This window comes from Pezoporus wallicus, unplaced genomic scaffold, assembly GCF_028554395.1.
Source record: "Pezoporus wallicus isolate ANWC-B61680 ecotype Strahan unplaced genomic scaffold, APGP_CSIRO_Pwel_v1 scaffold_13239, whole genome shotgun sequence".
NCBI classification, from domain to species: Eukaryota; Metazoa; Chordata; class Aves; order Psittaciformes; family Psittacidae; genus Pezoporus; species Pezoporus wallicus.
The window spans coordinates 138697-154085 of record NW_026642052.1 but is presented as its reverse complement, the minus strand read 5'-3'; the positions used below and the strand labels follow the sequence as shown (position 1 = coordinate 154085).

At 38.9% G+C, this 15389-nt stretch overlaps 1 protein-coding gene across 4 annotated transcripts in view; it reads left to right on the top strand.

Annotated features, from left to right (window-relative positions):
- Nucleotides 1–15389, top strand: part of ZFYVE28 (zinc finger FYVE-type containing 28) — a 147865-nt gene that overhangs the window by 61128 nt on the left and 71348 nt on the right. For all 4 annotated transcript variants that reach the window (XM_057426831.1, XM_057426830.1, XM_057426829.1 and 1 more), the window contains exon 2: nt 11882–12022. In XM_057426831.1, coding sequence (XP_057282814.1) covers nt 11882–12022 — 141 coding nt within the window. The remainder of the gene's footprint in view (nt 1–11881; nt 12023–15389) is intronic.

Here is a 15389-nt window from a genome sequence, read left to right as displayed (position 1 = left end):
AGAGAAGTGTAATGCCAGCTTGATTTACATTGCAGTGTTTTCAGTCCATTTCAAAAACATAATTGTGTTTTGCTGAATATAAATAATCTTTGATGCCCCTCCAAAATAAATGCATATCCCCAAATTTAATCCGTTCCAGGCTATATTCTTCTGCCTGTCATCTCCAGTCGATAAATTCTGGACTTCCTTTTTCTCACAAATAAATAAACAAAAAAAGTAAATGAATAAAAAATATCTCTCAACACATACTATAATTATAGATGTTAGTCATGATTTTGAATGGTGTTTGTGTTCCCAGTGCAATTTGGGGATGTGATAACATCATCCACTGAAGTTTATGTGTCTTCCTGAATGGAGCTTTTAGTTGTATATATTCTGGTTTTTACCTAATTCGTAATGATTTTCTTTGTATATAATTGATAATTACAAATAATATAAAAATTATAACAAGGAAAACAAATAGGTATAAAAAAAATCTGAGTTCCATTATATTGATGTGTATATTTTCAGTTTTAAATCTGCTCTATTTCACATATATATTTTAACAGGGGAAAGCAATGTAGCTTTTCAAGTTGTAAAATGCTCAGTTCATGAGGAAACTGTTGCCTCACTGAGTAAGCTGGCTTCTTGGAGGAATAACCTGAGGCCTTTTACTGTAAGACTTGTTGATTAATTGCTTTGAGTGTGTTTGCAATCACTTGGTCATATAAAAGTGGAGGGTTTATGTTTAATAATGCCTTGAGATTCTTTTAGATCACTGGTAGGCCCTGGAGTTCTGCAGGCATTTGCAGCCCACAGTCTTGCCCATGTCATACATAGTAGGTTTTAAGGATTAAAGCAGAGCTGTGGCTCAGGGCTGCTGTAGCTGTAACCACTGCTGGCTGGAGCAAAACTGAAAAGGCTAGAAGCTCTGGAGCTAAATTCGGATGCAAGGCAGCTTGTCTCTGAGGGAACAAGTAAGGGTAAAAAACCAGATTCTTAGTTCAGATGCCTTTCCTTCAGAAAGAAATTGTATTGCCATGCTCGTGGCAGATCTAGAGGGGTCTCCCTGCAGCTCTCATCTTTGAACCTTTGAATTTGGGGTTTTTGATCATGGGTTGGTTTACACAACACCAGGCTTGCTGGTACAGACAGGGTACGCATGCCTCAAATGGGGAAAAGGATCCTTGCACAGGAGTTGGCAGGGCTCACAGAAAGAGCTTTAAACTAGGTCTGAAGTGGTAAAAACAGGCTCACTGGAGAGAAGCCCGGGGCAGCACAACAGCGTTTGAGGGACAGCGTGCTAGCAAGGTCCTTCAGTCTGCCATCTCAGTGGAGGCAGGGAATGGAGATCCCTGCTGCAGCAAAGACACGAGGGTTGTTGATGTGTTAGAAACCACAGAGGCATTTGAGAATGGTCACGGAAGAATTAGGGCATTTCCCCTTCCTCTCCCCCCCAAAAAGGTGGTGGAATCACCACTCAGTAGCCCATCATAAGGTGCATCTACACTAAAGCCTGAGCTGGAAGGAGCTGGAAGCCATTGTGCAGCAGGAAAGCCATGACATACTTATCCCAGAAGCATGGAGAGATGGCTTGCACAGCTGGAGTGCTGCAGTGGATGGCTATGAATTATTTTCTTCAGAGGAAAATATTCACTGCTCCTCAGCAATGAATAACTGATCCAAGACTGCATGTATTTTTGACCTTCCGTCAAATGCAGTATTCATCATAAAACAAATTGACCTTCTTAATCTATTATACCATTGAAATGTGAGTTACAGCTACTCCAAAGTGTTCTTCCTTGAGGCTTTGGAAACACTGAAATTCTTTGCTCCATTACATGTGAGGCAATTCATGGGTGTACCTCTGTTTTTGGTGTGGTCCCCAGTTAGTATTCATTTCTGGAGTCTGGCTGTGGTGTAGAGCACTTCTGATAGAGCATGAAGTTCAGCAGTGGTGGAAGATAGTTACAGCTATCTGCTGATGAAGGCCTGCAGTATGTGTCTACAATGAAATTGAAATGAATTGTACATTTACAACTTAATATATTTTGCATTACTTCAGCGTCCTTCATTTTTCAAAGATCCAATTTCTCCCCTTTTTTGGTGTCTCTAATGTAGGGCTGGGGTTTGGTGCCATTATTAAATGTAACAAAGGAAAACTTTTGAATCATATTCCTGCCAAAGCATTGTAAATATTACAGTAAGCATTACTGGTAATGCAGTTCTTCTCTTTTAACAACAGTTCTGCAATTAATTTGCCTCTTATCATTTAGCATACTAGAGAAAATAATTGACAATCAGAAGTTTGCAGGATGCATTTGGGGAGAAGCCAAGCATGTATAGCTACAATATGAAAGTGATATTGTGGATCAATAAAGAGTAATAGGCAATAGGCTGCATATATTATAGATTTTCTGAAAGCTCTTTTTGGGAATGTGGGGAAGGAAAGGCCTCTTCATTAAATAGGTAGTACCTATAGGTTTTTTCAAATTTCCCTAACCAGGCAGCAAACAGGTCTGACAAACTTGATCTTGCCAGAAGAGACAGTACCTGATTTCTAAATCCTCCTGTGAATGACTAATATGCAGTGACTAGTGGATAATGGTGGGTGTGTTTTCATTTTGTTCCATTTTTCCCTCTCAATTAAGGAATGTAGAACTCTCCATCTTAAGCATATAACAGAAAAGCAGTCATGTTTATATTTAAATTCTGCTTCATTTTTGTGCATTCTGTGTCTTGATTTAAAAGGAACTGGTGTGGGCAGTGGAGGTGGGGGATAGCTGAAGACTGGTGCAGCTTATCCAATGTGAATGCTGATGAGGAGAAATGGTCAAACTAAACCTGTATGCTGAGCTAGCGCAGAAAATAGGAATAGCTCTACAAACCCATTTGTTTCCCAGGAGAGATTTTCTCTGTGCGTGACCAGGAGACCAAGGACAGACCTTGAGTGTTGTCTGAAAAGACCCTGGAATGCCTAATTGAGCAAAAAGATTGAGTTCAGTAGGAGTGGGAGCAGGGACACAGGGGGGCCTTCTCCTGTGCACTGTTACCCGGGTAGTTTACCATCTTCCAGCAAATATGTGCTTTTTGTGTATTTGAATGTATTTTTTTATTGTTATTGGACTGTTTCCAACGTTTTCAGCATGGTTTCAAGTCCCCTGTGGTCCTGCTGTTGGTTTGTCTGGTCTTTTCTCCTCTCTCTTCTTTGCATCTTCTGGTAATTTTCAAAGCTACTACTCACTTTCAGGCATGCTTGGAGAAAGGATACTTATCTCAGGATAAAGTCTTTAAAAGTAATAAAGTTCCTAAAAGTTCCTAAAATTTTAGGTAGGTCTCTGCCTAAAATGAGGTGCAGACTTTCTGGAAGAGGGATGATGTTAAATGCTCTGACTGGAGAACTGTCTTGAGTGTATTCATTATCAGACAAGGATGGATCTCCACAGGCCAAACATGAATTTAAGCTTGCTGTTACCTGGAAAACAGAACAGGAAACCCACTTTGCCTGATGATGGCACTCGGAAAACAATTGGTTTAGATGACTTAGCTGGAATAGTGGAAAGAAGATCAAAAGATTTACTTACACAGATGTTCATTTGAAGTTACTGTCAGAAGGCAAAAGCTGGGAAAAGTTTCTGTGCTGAGGCCTGTTTCTTTCATCCCTGGGCTTGAACAGATGAATTTCGGAGCAAAGTTCTGATGAAATCTTTTTGTTGCAGTGATTGATTGTGCTAGTGAGATGATGCCAGGGTAGTTAAATCCTGAACATCTGGGAAGGTGTTCAACCCAAGCTTATTGAAAGCCTCCTACAAGGCAAATGAGATTATGTATGAGCGACTTTGCACAGATGACTGTGCTTTTATTACAACACAGAACACCTCAGACTCATCATAAGCAAGTTTGCTGAGGCACAGAAAAATAAAGATGCTCTTTCAGTATGAAGAAGCCTGAGGAATGTGCTATGCCTGTCATTACCTGAGAAAAACTAGGGAGTAACTCTTACAGTTAGCAAGTTTGGACTAGTTATTGAGTCAGGTTTCCCTCTGCTAGAGTTTTGTGTATGCTCTGATCAACTAAAACATTTATTTCCTGATCCAGAAGCAAAATGCTGTATATGTTAGTTCAAAACAGGTTGGTACTGATGAGCGAAGCAGAACTTGCGTTCTAACAGGTGTGCGAAGCAGGGGCATAATACTGGAACTACGAAAAATCCTGTTGGGGTAAAACAAGGTGAAGCTGAAAAGAGGCAAAAGACTGCTGCAAAGCAATCCCTCAGCTGCAAAAAGGGGGAGTCTTGAGGGAGTTTTTGCCTGTTGTGTTCGTTTGTTGGGTTTGTGGGTTTAGGTTTTTATAGAAGCCTGATTCAGAACGGAAGAAAGGGTATAGCAAGCTAGTAAGTAGAAAGACATTAACATTGAGGACATGTCCAAGAAGAGGTCATCGTTTGCCTCAATGTTTAAGAATTGCTATAAATATTTAGATACATTGTTATAAATATTTAGTCATATTGTGATAAATATTTAGATACATCCATAAGGCATGTTATAACATAATTATAGAGGGTTAAAAAGACATCTAATTAACAAGTTATGAAGACATGCAGTGTAGCAACATGGGGGGTTGCCTTATTGGAGGAAAAATAGTGGGTGCCTCTTCCAAATGCCACACCATTCCTCTGTGTGTGGGGGGCTGTAGATCTGGAGCTGAATGTAGTGGATCAACAAGCTCAGGGAGCTAAATTGACTGTTTTCCTTTTGATATGTAACAAATCACTAAAAATATTTTATGTAATGCTTGAGTTCAGATACAAAAATCTAGACAAATCCAAAGTAAAATAAATTACAGGAAAGCATTTTGAGAGTGATTTTCCATGTCAATATGTATTCTAATAAGTTTCTGTGTAAATGTTTGTTCTTTAAACTTGATGTTCTTGCAGCAGGTGAGAATGAAATGTGATTATCTTTAGGTCAAACTCTGAGATAACAGCTGCAGGAGGGGGCTTTTGCAAAGTGTTTTACAAGTTCATTTGAGTGGGTTGACCTTGGCTGGCTGCTCTCGCTCCCCTTCTCAACAGGCCAGTGAAGACAAATAGGATGAGAAAACTTATGGGTCAAGATAAAGACAGGAGGATCACTCACCAGTTACCTTCATGGGCAAAACAGACTGAATTTGGGGAAGATTAATTTCTTGCTAATCAAAAATAGCCTGCCATAGGCTGGGTGTGGAGGTAGCATTGCAAGGTAACCACTCTTCACATGGAATAAGTGGCTGCTCTGTCACTTCACACACCTGCTTAGCATGCTGGCTTCCCTGTAGCAAAACCCCTTCCTATTCCTGAGGTCTATCATCTTTCCTAGAAATCAAAGCTGTGGTTCAGGTGCAGGGCACTCAGCAGGGTATGTGTCCAAAACCTTAAGTAATGTGTTCAGCACATGCTTATGTACAACCCCCAGAAAATGTGAATTTGAGTTTATGCTCTTCTAGATTAAAATGGAATCATAGAATCATTGAATGGTTTCGGTTGGAAAGGACCTTAAGATCATCCAGTTCCAACCCCCCTGCCATGGGCAAGGACACCTCACACTAAACCGTGTCACCCAAATTTATTAGTATTATATATTATAAAACATTAGTATTATATTATATACTTGGTATTATAGTATTAGTATATATCATTGGTATTATAGTATTAACATTAGTATTATATCATTATAATAAATTAGTATTATATATTAGAAAATATATTAGTATCATTAGTATTATGAGCACTCAAAAATAGAAACTCTGTACAGTGGCTTAATCCATCATAAGTGAAAACTGCCTGTGTGGCAGTCTCAAATATTTGCTACTCAGTTTAGTGTTAACCACTCTCAGATTTTACTTTTTGGAAGGGTGGTGTTATACTATTCTGTAGGGAAAATGAAGAACTGAAATGTGTTTGGGGAGAGTGTACAAGTATTGCAGAAATTCCTCCACCTGAGTTTTATTGCCCAATAAATCATGATCTCACTACTTTTTTCCTTAAGGTCCTTCTAGGGTTTTATTGTGCTAGCAAGCTGTTGGCCTGTCTGTCTTGCTTGTGCAATGATATACTCTGTAGATAAACACAGAGCAGCTGGCAAAGCCTTAACCGGGCTGTAGCTTTTCTCCCAGTGCTTGTTTTTTGTGTATTCTCATGACCAATTTCCAGTTGTCATATTCATCGGAGTCCTCCTTTTTTGCATGTGCAACACAGTGAAGACTTCATTACATTCTACAAAGTATGAATGTTGAGGGATTTTTTTTTCTTTTTAACTGAATGGACAGCACTTCAGGTAGTCTGTGGATTAAAAGGGGGAAAAAAAAACCAAACCAAATCAAAAAGCCCCCAAGACAATGGCATACTTGAAGTAGCAGAGTTCCTCTTTCAGTTAATATGAAGAAATGGTTTTGCTACTAAATATTGACATAAGAATTTAGCTATCAGAAATTTTGGATCACCTGCCTGTTAGAGCGATTGTTTCTTACTGTTACTTATTAGCATTTGGAAATCAGTGAAAAATCCGAAGGCCCTGTCCAAAGAAAGGGTATGAGTACATTTGTTTATATGTGAGGTGAAAAATGAACTGATGGAACAACTTGCTGGTATCCTTTTCTGAAGAAATGCCTTAAATGTTTGAGCTTGTCATCTGGCAGTTAAACCTATTAGTGTAAATGTGACTAGTATAGTTAGTTTTCAGCTGGATGTCTATCAGTTTGTCTGTTGTTTTTCCCACTGGCAATGGATAAACTTGGGACTTCATGCCTAAATTCTATTACTTTTAAACAAAACACTTTTTCCTTCTGGTAATGCAATGTAAATCGTACTGAAGTTTAACTAGCTTAAAACTAGTTACATGCATATCAATTGTAAGGTTTAAGAATGCTATGTTGCCTCATATTTAAAATGCTCAGGATCTAATTCTGCCTTGTGCACAGAACACATCAGTTCATACAATGAATTGTTTCACAAAACATTAGGCAGCGTTTCTGTACTCTGCAGAGTAGGGTCAAGTTCCTAACCTATAGCCTTTCCGAATTCTCATCTCAGAGTGTGCTTTCACATGTGAAGTCCCTTTTCTGATTTCTGTGCTATGCAGTAACTGTTTGTTTTTGCCACTGTCTACTGGCAAGCATTTATTTCAGGGAATAGAAAGTTTGTGGTTGACCCTCTTTATCTGAGTATGTGACAGTGCTCTCCTTTCCCCAAAAATCTAACAGATTTAGACTAAGAACAACTGGGCCCTCAGTAATAGAGATTTTTATACCACCCTTTCCCTTCCCAAAGGGCGAATAAAGGAAGCTTCATAAATGAAAGACAGTTCCACTGATGTGAGTGCCGTGGCCTTTCTCTACAACTTTTCACTTCAGCTGTTAGAGTTGTAGCAGAACAGAAATTGCTGAGCAGGCAGTTGCTGGTTGTTAACCTTCCTGGCTAAGGAAGGTTAGTGTCGCATGATGTCTCCTTCAGTTAAGTATTGAACATGGACAATCACCCAACATGGTCCTGCGATTGTGAACGCAGTTGCTGCAGTGTGTAATAAAATACATGTATTTAAAATGTACCTTTCACCATTACCAAAGTACTACATGAAAAGATACCCCCATGGATGTAGGTTTGTTCCATTGGCAAAAAGCAATCTGGCTTTACCATCAGCAAAATGCACATAATTAATGCTTTTCCGTATAGTTTCTTTCCATAGGGATCGAGACAGGCTTTCTGAGCATGTGGGAGAGACATAAATGCTTAGTGCTGGAAACGTGCCAGGGAACAAGGAAGATCTGGAGCCTTCCATCTCAGGTTCATGGATTTTATTTTAAGCAGGGTTGGGGTTTCACTGTTGTTCTGAAGCCTGTACATCAGCAATTAAAAAATGATGAATATGATTTTTCCAGAGGGTGACTGACAGGCATCAGAAGACAGTTGTATCAGTAGCTGGAATCTTGCTCATCTGCATGGTTCCCTTGCTTCCGTCTGTTCTTTAGCTTCTTTGAGATGACGACGTCTTTTTCTCTCTTTTTGTGGTGGTAGGGGCTCTGTTCCTGTAGAAGAAAAAGCCTGAACAATATCTGTACTTCTCTTTGAAATATTTCCCTCATGGAAACCTGGGGGAAACATTCCCTTTAGTGTTCAAATGATGGGCTGCTCTCAGTTATCCTTACAAGATGATGCATAGTTTGTGTTACTTGAAAAGCAGTACTGATACTTGAAAGCTGCTGTTAAAATTCATGGAAAAGATGATGGCAGTTTTGTTTCAAAAGGAGGAAATCCTTTCCAAGGAGCACCCTTCTTTCTGGAAATGGGATTTTCATGGTGATTCTTAAACTCCAGTTACTGTATGGTTTGAGGTTGATCTGGCGCACCCTGGCTTCTCATGGTAGCCTCAGTTTCAGTCTAGCTATTTACTTCTCTCCTGCATTGAGAAGTCTGTGCTATAATTTCTTCTTTTCCCAGTTAGTTGACACTTTTTAGTGACAGCTTCTGGTTTTCATAGAGCAGCTTTTTTACAAGATGCGAGAACAGCATCTTTTCATCTGATAACAAATTGAATTTAGAAAGTTGTGGTGATTTGCTTTAAATGGTCCCCTGCTAAGAGATTTAGAGTTTTATGCAGCTTCAGCTTGCCAGGGACCACATACAACCGATGCAGTTAATCAAGAGATCATGCTACTAATACACACCAAGCATAATACAGTAGAGAACTCCACTAAAACTTTTTTTCCTCCTATTTAAAAGATAAGCCACATGGGAGCTAAGTATCTCAGCGTTACTTTTGTTTTGCTTGAGACCAGCCTTAATCAGCTGCCTTGTTTTGCTTCTGCAGTGCAATTTAGCTGCTTATAAATCAGCAGTCATGCTTTGCCATGATTCCACACATAACCTCTTGCATTTTTGGTTAACAACTTTGTCTTGAAAGTTTTAATGAATGTGAGCAAATGCTGAAGGAAAATGTAAAAATCAGAAGTAATAAAAATAACTGGGCAGGGGAAATGCTGAAAGTTCAAGTCCCTCTTATTATCATTCAATTTGAATTTTGTTTGTTTCCCTGGTCAGCTATTACAAGCTTTATCCTTCTCCCTTGGAACTATCGAGGCTATAGTGAAGACATTATTCAAGACACTAAATTTTTGACAGCTTGTATTTAGGCTACTGAGCTTGCTTAATAAATGACATTAAAAGCATTAAGAGATGGAAGCTTATGGTTAGAAAGGCTCTCTATTTTGTAACGAGTGCCTGTTTAAAGAAGAAAAGAAATCCCTAACGCTTTCGTTACTACATTTCAACTGCCTGAAAACATGTTTTATTTCTGACTTCCCTCAGAATTTGGGTGGTGTGAAATAGTATGATGTGGGAAGTTGCTGGGCAGTGTGACGGCTCACAGCAATGTTAAAGGTAGCCTTAAATTCACTATGTTCCTGCCCAAACAGGGCATGTATGAGCGGGTGTCAGTGCCTCTGTTCTCAGGGAGGATTGTTGTTTCATTAAATCGCTGACTGAGAACCTCAGTACATAACACTGAGGGCGTATTTAGCATCACTACTAAGACTGAATCTTTTTCCTTAAATCTTACGGCAATAAAATATTTGCAGTAGTTAACTCCTTGATTCTGTCAAGTGTGGAGGATGTATACTGTTCTCAAAAGGTGTTAATATTCTTGTTCCTTTTCAGGGACTAAACAGTGTTTAGTGCAGGTTTTAATGTTGTTGTACTATGAAGGATTCTTCTGCAGGATACGTATCTCGTGGAGACTAAAATAGGGAGTTTAACAGTATGTTGTGATGCCTTCTGTTGAAAATTTTTTTAGGCAAAAATAAATGTTTGGTTTTGTTTTTTTTTTTTTTCCCCTAAGTATTCCTGTTGGCATTTATTGTGCTCTCACCACTTCTGAACCCATGTTGCTGTTGGCAGAGGTTTGCTACTAATCTTTGTGTGTGATCGCAGACAGCTCGTGTCTTCTGGCCTGGTGCTGCAGAATGGGGCGTGTGTGAGGAGTGACATTCAGCTGTCCAATATACCTTTAGCCACCTCTATTAGTGCTTTAAGCCCCATAGTTTGCTAATGGCAGCATTTCTGATCCCACTGTATCCGTGTCCCCATCCCTTAAAAGCAATGTTTTTTTTATCCTTTTACAGTAGTGGAAATATTTTGGGTTTCAGATAGAAAATGTTAAGGTTCACAATGTATACTTCCTTATACACTCAGTGTTTTCTGTCTTTGGCTGTGTGTTGCATTTGATGATGTTTTTTTAAAGCGATGTTATCTTCTGTTTTGCTGTTGACTAATTTCTCCACTGCAGTACACTTTTTTCTGTTGGTACATGTTTTGCTCTGATGTACTTATCTTGTACATCTTCATTAGTTGTAATTTAAAATGTGTTGCATCATAATAATCTCTAGGTATTTCCTACTTCTTCTTTAGTTTACAAAAGCTATGGTTTCTTTGTATCTAACAGCTTTCTTTACCTGGAAGGTTTTTCCTATGTTAATGGATTTTTCTTTTTTCCAAGCCTCTTAACTTGCTTCCATGCAACTTGGTCTTTATTTTTACTGGTTATAGACATAACCTCGTCCTTCTAAAAGTATTTTGTTAATTCTTAAAGCACTGAAGAACAAAAACATTTCAGATACTTTGCAGCTCTTTTCTGTAGTATCAGTGTGGGTTTGTTGTCTTCTAGTGACAGTTCTAATTCCCAGTCTACAGTTAGTATAGTGTTAATGTTTCTTACACTGTGATTAAAACAAACTGGTTTTACTTTATACACATCTCCTACAAATATCATGTATGTTTTACTGACTACTACTTAAGAATAATGTTGTGCTTATCTGAGCCCATGAATCTTTCACCAGGTTGCTGACTCCTACAAAATCTGCTCCCTCCCTCCTCCCACTTGTACCTCCACTCTTTAACAGTCAGAATTCATATTTCCTCCTTCCATGCACACTGATCGGTTATTTTTCCTGTATTTTGATGAAAGCTTTCATAGACTTCAAAACTTCCATTTATTAATATTTAATAACAAAAAAATCTTATGGGGTAAACTATTATTGATATGCATCATCAAAAGTATTGACAGCTTTCTTTATTATTTTACTCTTATTATTATTCTGTTTTGCTTTAGTGTAGCTCCAAATCCATTGTAATAATTCTGTTCTTTCCATTTGGAAGACTTGTTTTTGGAAGGCATTACAGTTTTCTCTGTAATCCCTTATGTAATCCTGTTATATGCTTTGTGAAGTCTTTACATCTATTCATCCCTGGCAATGTAGATTCAGTACCTTCCCTTTCTGTGAGTTGATTCTTGTGGTCCAGGTAGAACTGTGCATCATATTGTAGGGGTTACCACAGTGCTTAATAGATTTGGGTGTTTGCATTTGTTGTTTTTTAACTTGGAAAGCCATTTTGTTCTTGTTTTGCCTAGAGCTGAAGTATACTTTTGTTTAATAAACAAAACATGATTCAGTTGTTTGTTCCACCAGATAATTATGCCAGAAGTAGTGAGAACGCCGGGATGGTTTTGGAGATGTGGTAGCTGAGTAATGCCTGACTTTGTTATGTGAGAGTCTGCATAAAGAAATTCTTTTCCACGATGCCACACTAATTTTCTGACTTATATGTAAAAAAAAAAATAGCAATTAAAAAGTTAGCTGGCACAGGGTGCCCAGAGAAGCTGTGGCTGCCCCATCCCTGGCAGTGTTCGAGGCCAGGTTGGATGAGGCTTGGAGCAACCTGGTTTACTGGAAGGTATCCCTGCCTGCGGCATTGGGTTTGGAACTGGATGAGCAATAACATCCCTTCCAACCCAAACCATTCTGTGATTCTAAGAAGTGTGCTTTTATTTGCAAAAATAATGTAATATTGTGTATTTCTTTGTCTTCAATACAGAGAACAGACCCACAGCTCCTTGCTCAGTTCTACTATGCTGATGAGGAATTAAATCAAGTAGCAGCTGAGCTGGACAGTTTGGATGGACGGAAAGACCCACAGAGATGTACGCTGCTAGTCAACCAGTTTCGCTCTTGTCAGGTAATCAAAATGCCACCTTTCTGACTTCATTGACATTTTTGCATACATGAAATGTCTTACATAATCATTTATTGTATTAGTTTTTATTGTCAAGTCCCTTTAAAATGAATCTTTGGTAGATATATGCCCTTCCTAATTTTAAAGTATGTGTTTTTGAAAACACTATCCATAAATTAAATCTACTACATCTCACTTAAGAGTGTTAATGCATTCCCTTAAATAAGAACAAACATCAAATTGCTTGTTTCAAAACTTCAGGCAGCATGAAGTAGGCATTTCTTTTGTAGCTGCTCAGCTTTCATACTTCATGAATCTGATGGCTTTTCCTCAATAAATGAACAATGTGAAGACAGCTGGTAGCTGTGCTGATCTTATGGAAAAGAGTATTATCTGCTTCTTGTGAATAGTCTTGAAAATGAGTGGAGTACTGAGGAACCAAGCAAAAGAGGGCTTTTGTCTGTAGATTATTTGAAAAGTAGGAATCTGTCTTTAAGTTCCTGTTGTGTAGTACGGTTCACCTAAACCAGAAAGATGGCTGAGAGTCTTTGCTGAAACCATGGCTATGTTTTGAGTGAGACTTGAAGGGAGAAGAATTAGAGCAAAGACCAATGCAGCCAAGTCTAGCTCTCTAATTTGGATGGTTTTGCAGTTTCATTAATGTCTTAGTCTTCTCTGGGATAGAGATACTTTTCTTCCCAGTAGCAGGTATAGTGCTATATTTTGGATTTAGGGGAAGAATAATGTTGATAACACACTCTTTTAGTTGTTGCTAAGCAGTGATCAAGGACTCTTCAGCTTCTTTCTTACTAAACTGTCTTTATGTCAACCCACAAATTTTACCCCCTCCCATCCATTTGAGGGACAGGGGAGTGAGTGAATGGCTGTGTGGTGTTTGGTTTCCTGCTGGATTAAACCAGGATAATTTAATAAGTAAAACAATTCAGAAATTGCAAAAGCCTTGAGGAAAATACAACTTTCCCTTCACAGTGTATGCTGTTTGACACCAAGTTTTTCAATAATAAAATCCAAATTTTTGGAGGTAGAAATTTTTGTGGTACGCTTGGTACTTGCACAGATGCTTTGATACTTCCTCTCCAGCACACCCAAGAAAAACACTTTAAACCAAAGTAGGTTCAAGTCCAGAATACACCATATGCTCAGCTGGTAGGAGGATTTCTGTGTGAAAACGAAACTCTTGCTTTCAGCTCAGGAGAATTAGAAGTGGAAAGACCATAGTAATAAAGATTCACTTACATAGAATGATGGAATAGTTAGGGTTGGAAAGGAGAGGTCATACAGTTCCAACCCCCTGCCATGGTCAAGGACACCTCACACTAAACCATGTCACCCAAGGCTCTGTTCAACCTGGTCTTGAACACTGCCAGGGATGGAGCATTCACAGCTTCCCTGGGCAACCTATTCCAGTGCCTCACCACCCTAACAGTAAAGAATTTCCTCCTTATATCCAATCTAAACTTCCCCTGTTTAAGTTTTAACCCATTACCCCTTGTGCTATCACTACAGTCCCTAATGAAGAGTCCCTCCCCAGCATCCCTATAGGCCCCCTTCAGATACTGGAAGGCTGCTATGAGGTCTCCACGCAGCCTTCTCTTCTCCAGGCTGAACAGCCCCAGCTTCCTCAGCCTGTCTTCATATGGGAGGTGCTCCAGTCCCCTGATCATCCTCGTGGCCTCCTCTGGACTTGTTCCAACAGTTCCATGTCCTTTTTATGTTGGGGACACCAGAACTGCACACAATACTCCAGGTGAGGTCTCATGGTCATGCTCCTTTTGATGCAGCCCAGGATAGGGTTGGCTTTCTGGGCTGTGAACACACACTGCCGGCTCATGTTCATTTTCTCATTGAAATCATTTTCACATTTCCACCAAGTAAAACAATGGCAGTTAACTGTAAAGGATATATTTTGATTTGCCTCTTTCGAGAATTTCTTACTATTAATCAAATGTACCCAACTTCATTACGGGGAAGAATTTCATCACTAATCAAGTTAAGATGAGTTGGAAGGCCAGTTCCTTCATCGCTATAGCAAGTATTCACAGTAAGTTAGCTGAGTCTGGAAAGAAAAAAAAAAGTCAGGTATTGCTTGCTTGCAAGAAAACTAAGAAGTGCAGTTTTTTTGAAGAGCACTTGCAGAGAGTTCACAGTCAATGCATTTTTGTCAAAAACAATTTTAATACTTCTGCCTACTTATAGTATCTCTGTAGACTGTCCCTAGAAAAAAACATGGAGTTTAAGGGTTCACCACTAGAAACTGCAAGTTTAGTATCAGTCAATATTCAGTGATTTGGGGGGGGGAGGTGCGGAATAAAGGTGAGAATCGTCTTGAAAGGTCATTGGCTTTAGTCTTCAGTGTGATGGATCAGCTTTACCCGAATATTTATGAAGAGTGACTTATCTGACTTATTCTTATAAACCTCCAGTAATGGACATTCCACATCCACAAATTTTCTAGGCAAATATTTTCCAAACTGTTTTCTTAGAAAAGGCTTTTTTAACAATAGTGGTGGATGAACAATACCATGATACAATCTCCTTCTTTGCTGTCTTATCCTTAGGGATGGCAATTTATTTCTGCCGGTGCACAGCCTTTCTGGTTTATTTTTTTAGTATATGCAGAGTTGAGGAGCTGTTTTCTTTAAAACATAGCTTCTCTGAATGTTTCACCTGTAGGAATGCAAGAAATGCAGGCTTCAGTAGCTCCTTGGTCAGTTTGTTTGGCTTGTTATATAGTGACTCACCACCCCGTGACTTAATATCTTCTGATGCCTAGTAATTTCTTCTTTTCATTTGTGAAGCAGATTGCTGTTACTAAAACAATCTGCTGCTGGAACTGAAAGAAAAGATGGAGATGGGTTTATTTTTCTCATGTAGCTATTTTTGAGATGCCTAATTTTCTGCAGAATAGGTCAGATCATCGTCAAATGTCATGTCAAAAATGGCTTTTTGCTAATTAGGACTTAATTATTTTGTAGTACTTTGTGTAAAAGCAATGGGTTTTAGCTTTTCCTTTCAAGAACTTGTCATGTAAATGCCAAACGAGGAGCAGCAGTATTTTAGTAAGGATTCAGAATGTAGGTGTTGACTAATATTGCATAGTAAGGCAGAAAAATCAGTTTTAGACCAAAGTACGGTGAGGTTTGAGGTAGGTTGAGAACTAACAGCTAGTCCTAGGGTTAAACTGGTTCTAATGGAAGGTCATGCTTCTGAAGCTAGGAATAACAGCTGACTTGGGCAGTACTTTAGCGACACCTGCAACCCCGGTCACACAATTCTGAGACCTTTTTTTTAGTTAGAAATGTGCTCTTTCTGATTTTTTTTTTTTCTGGCAATGCATTTAAAAAGAAAC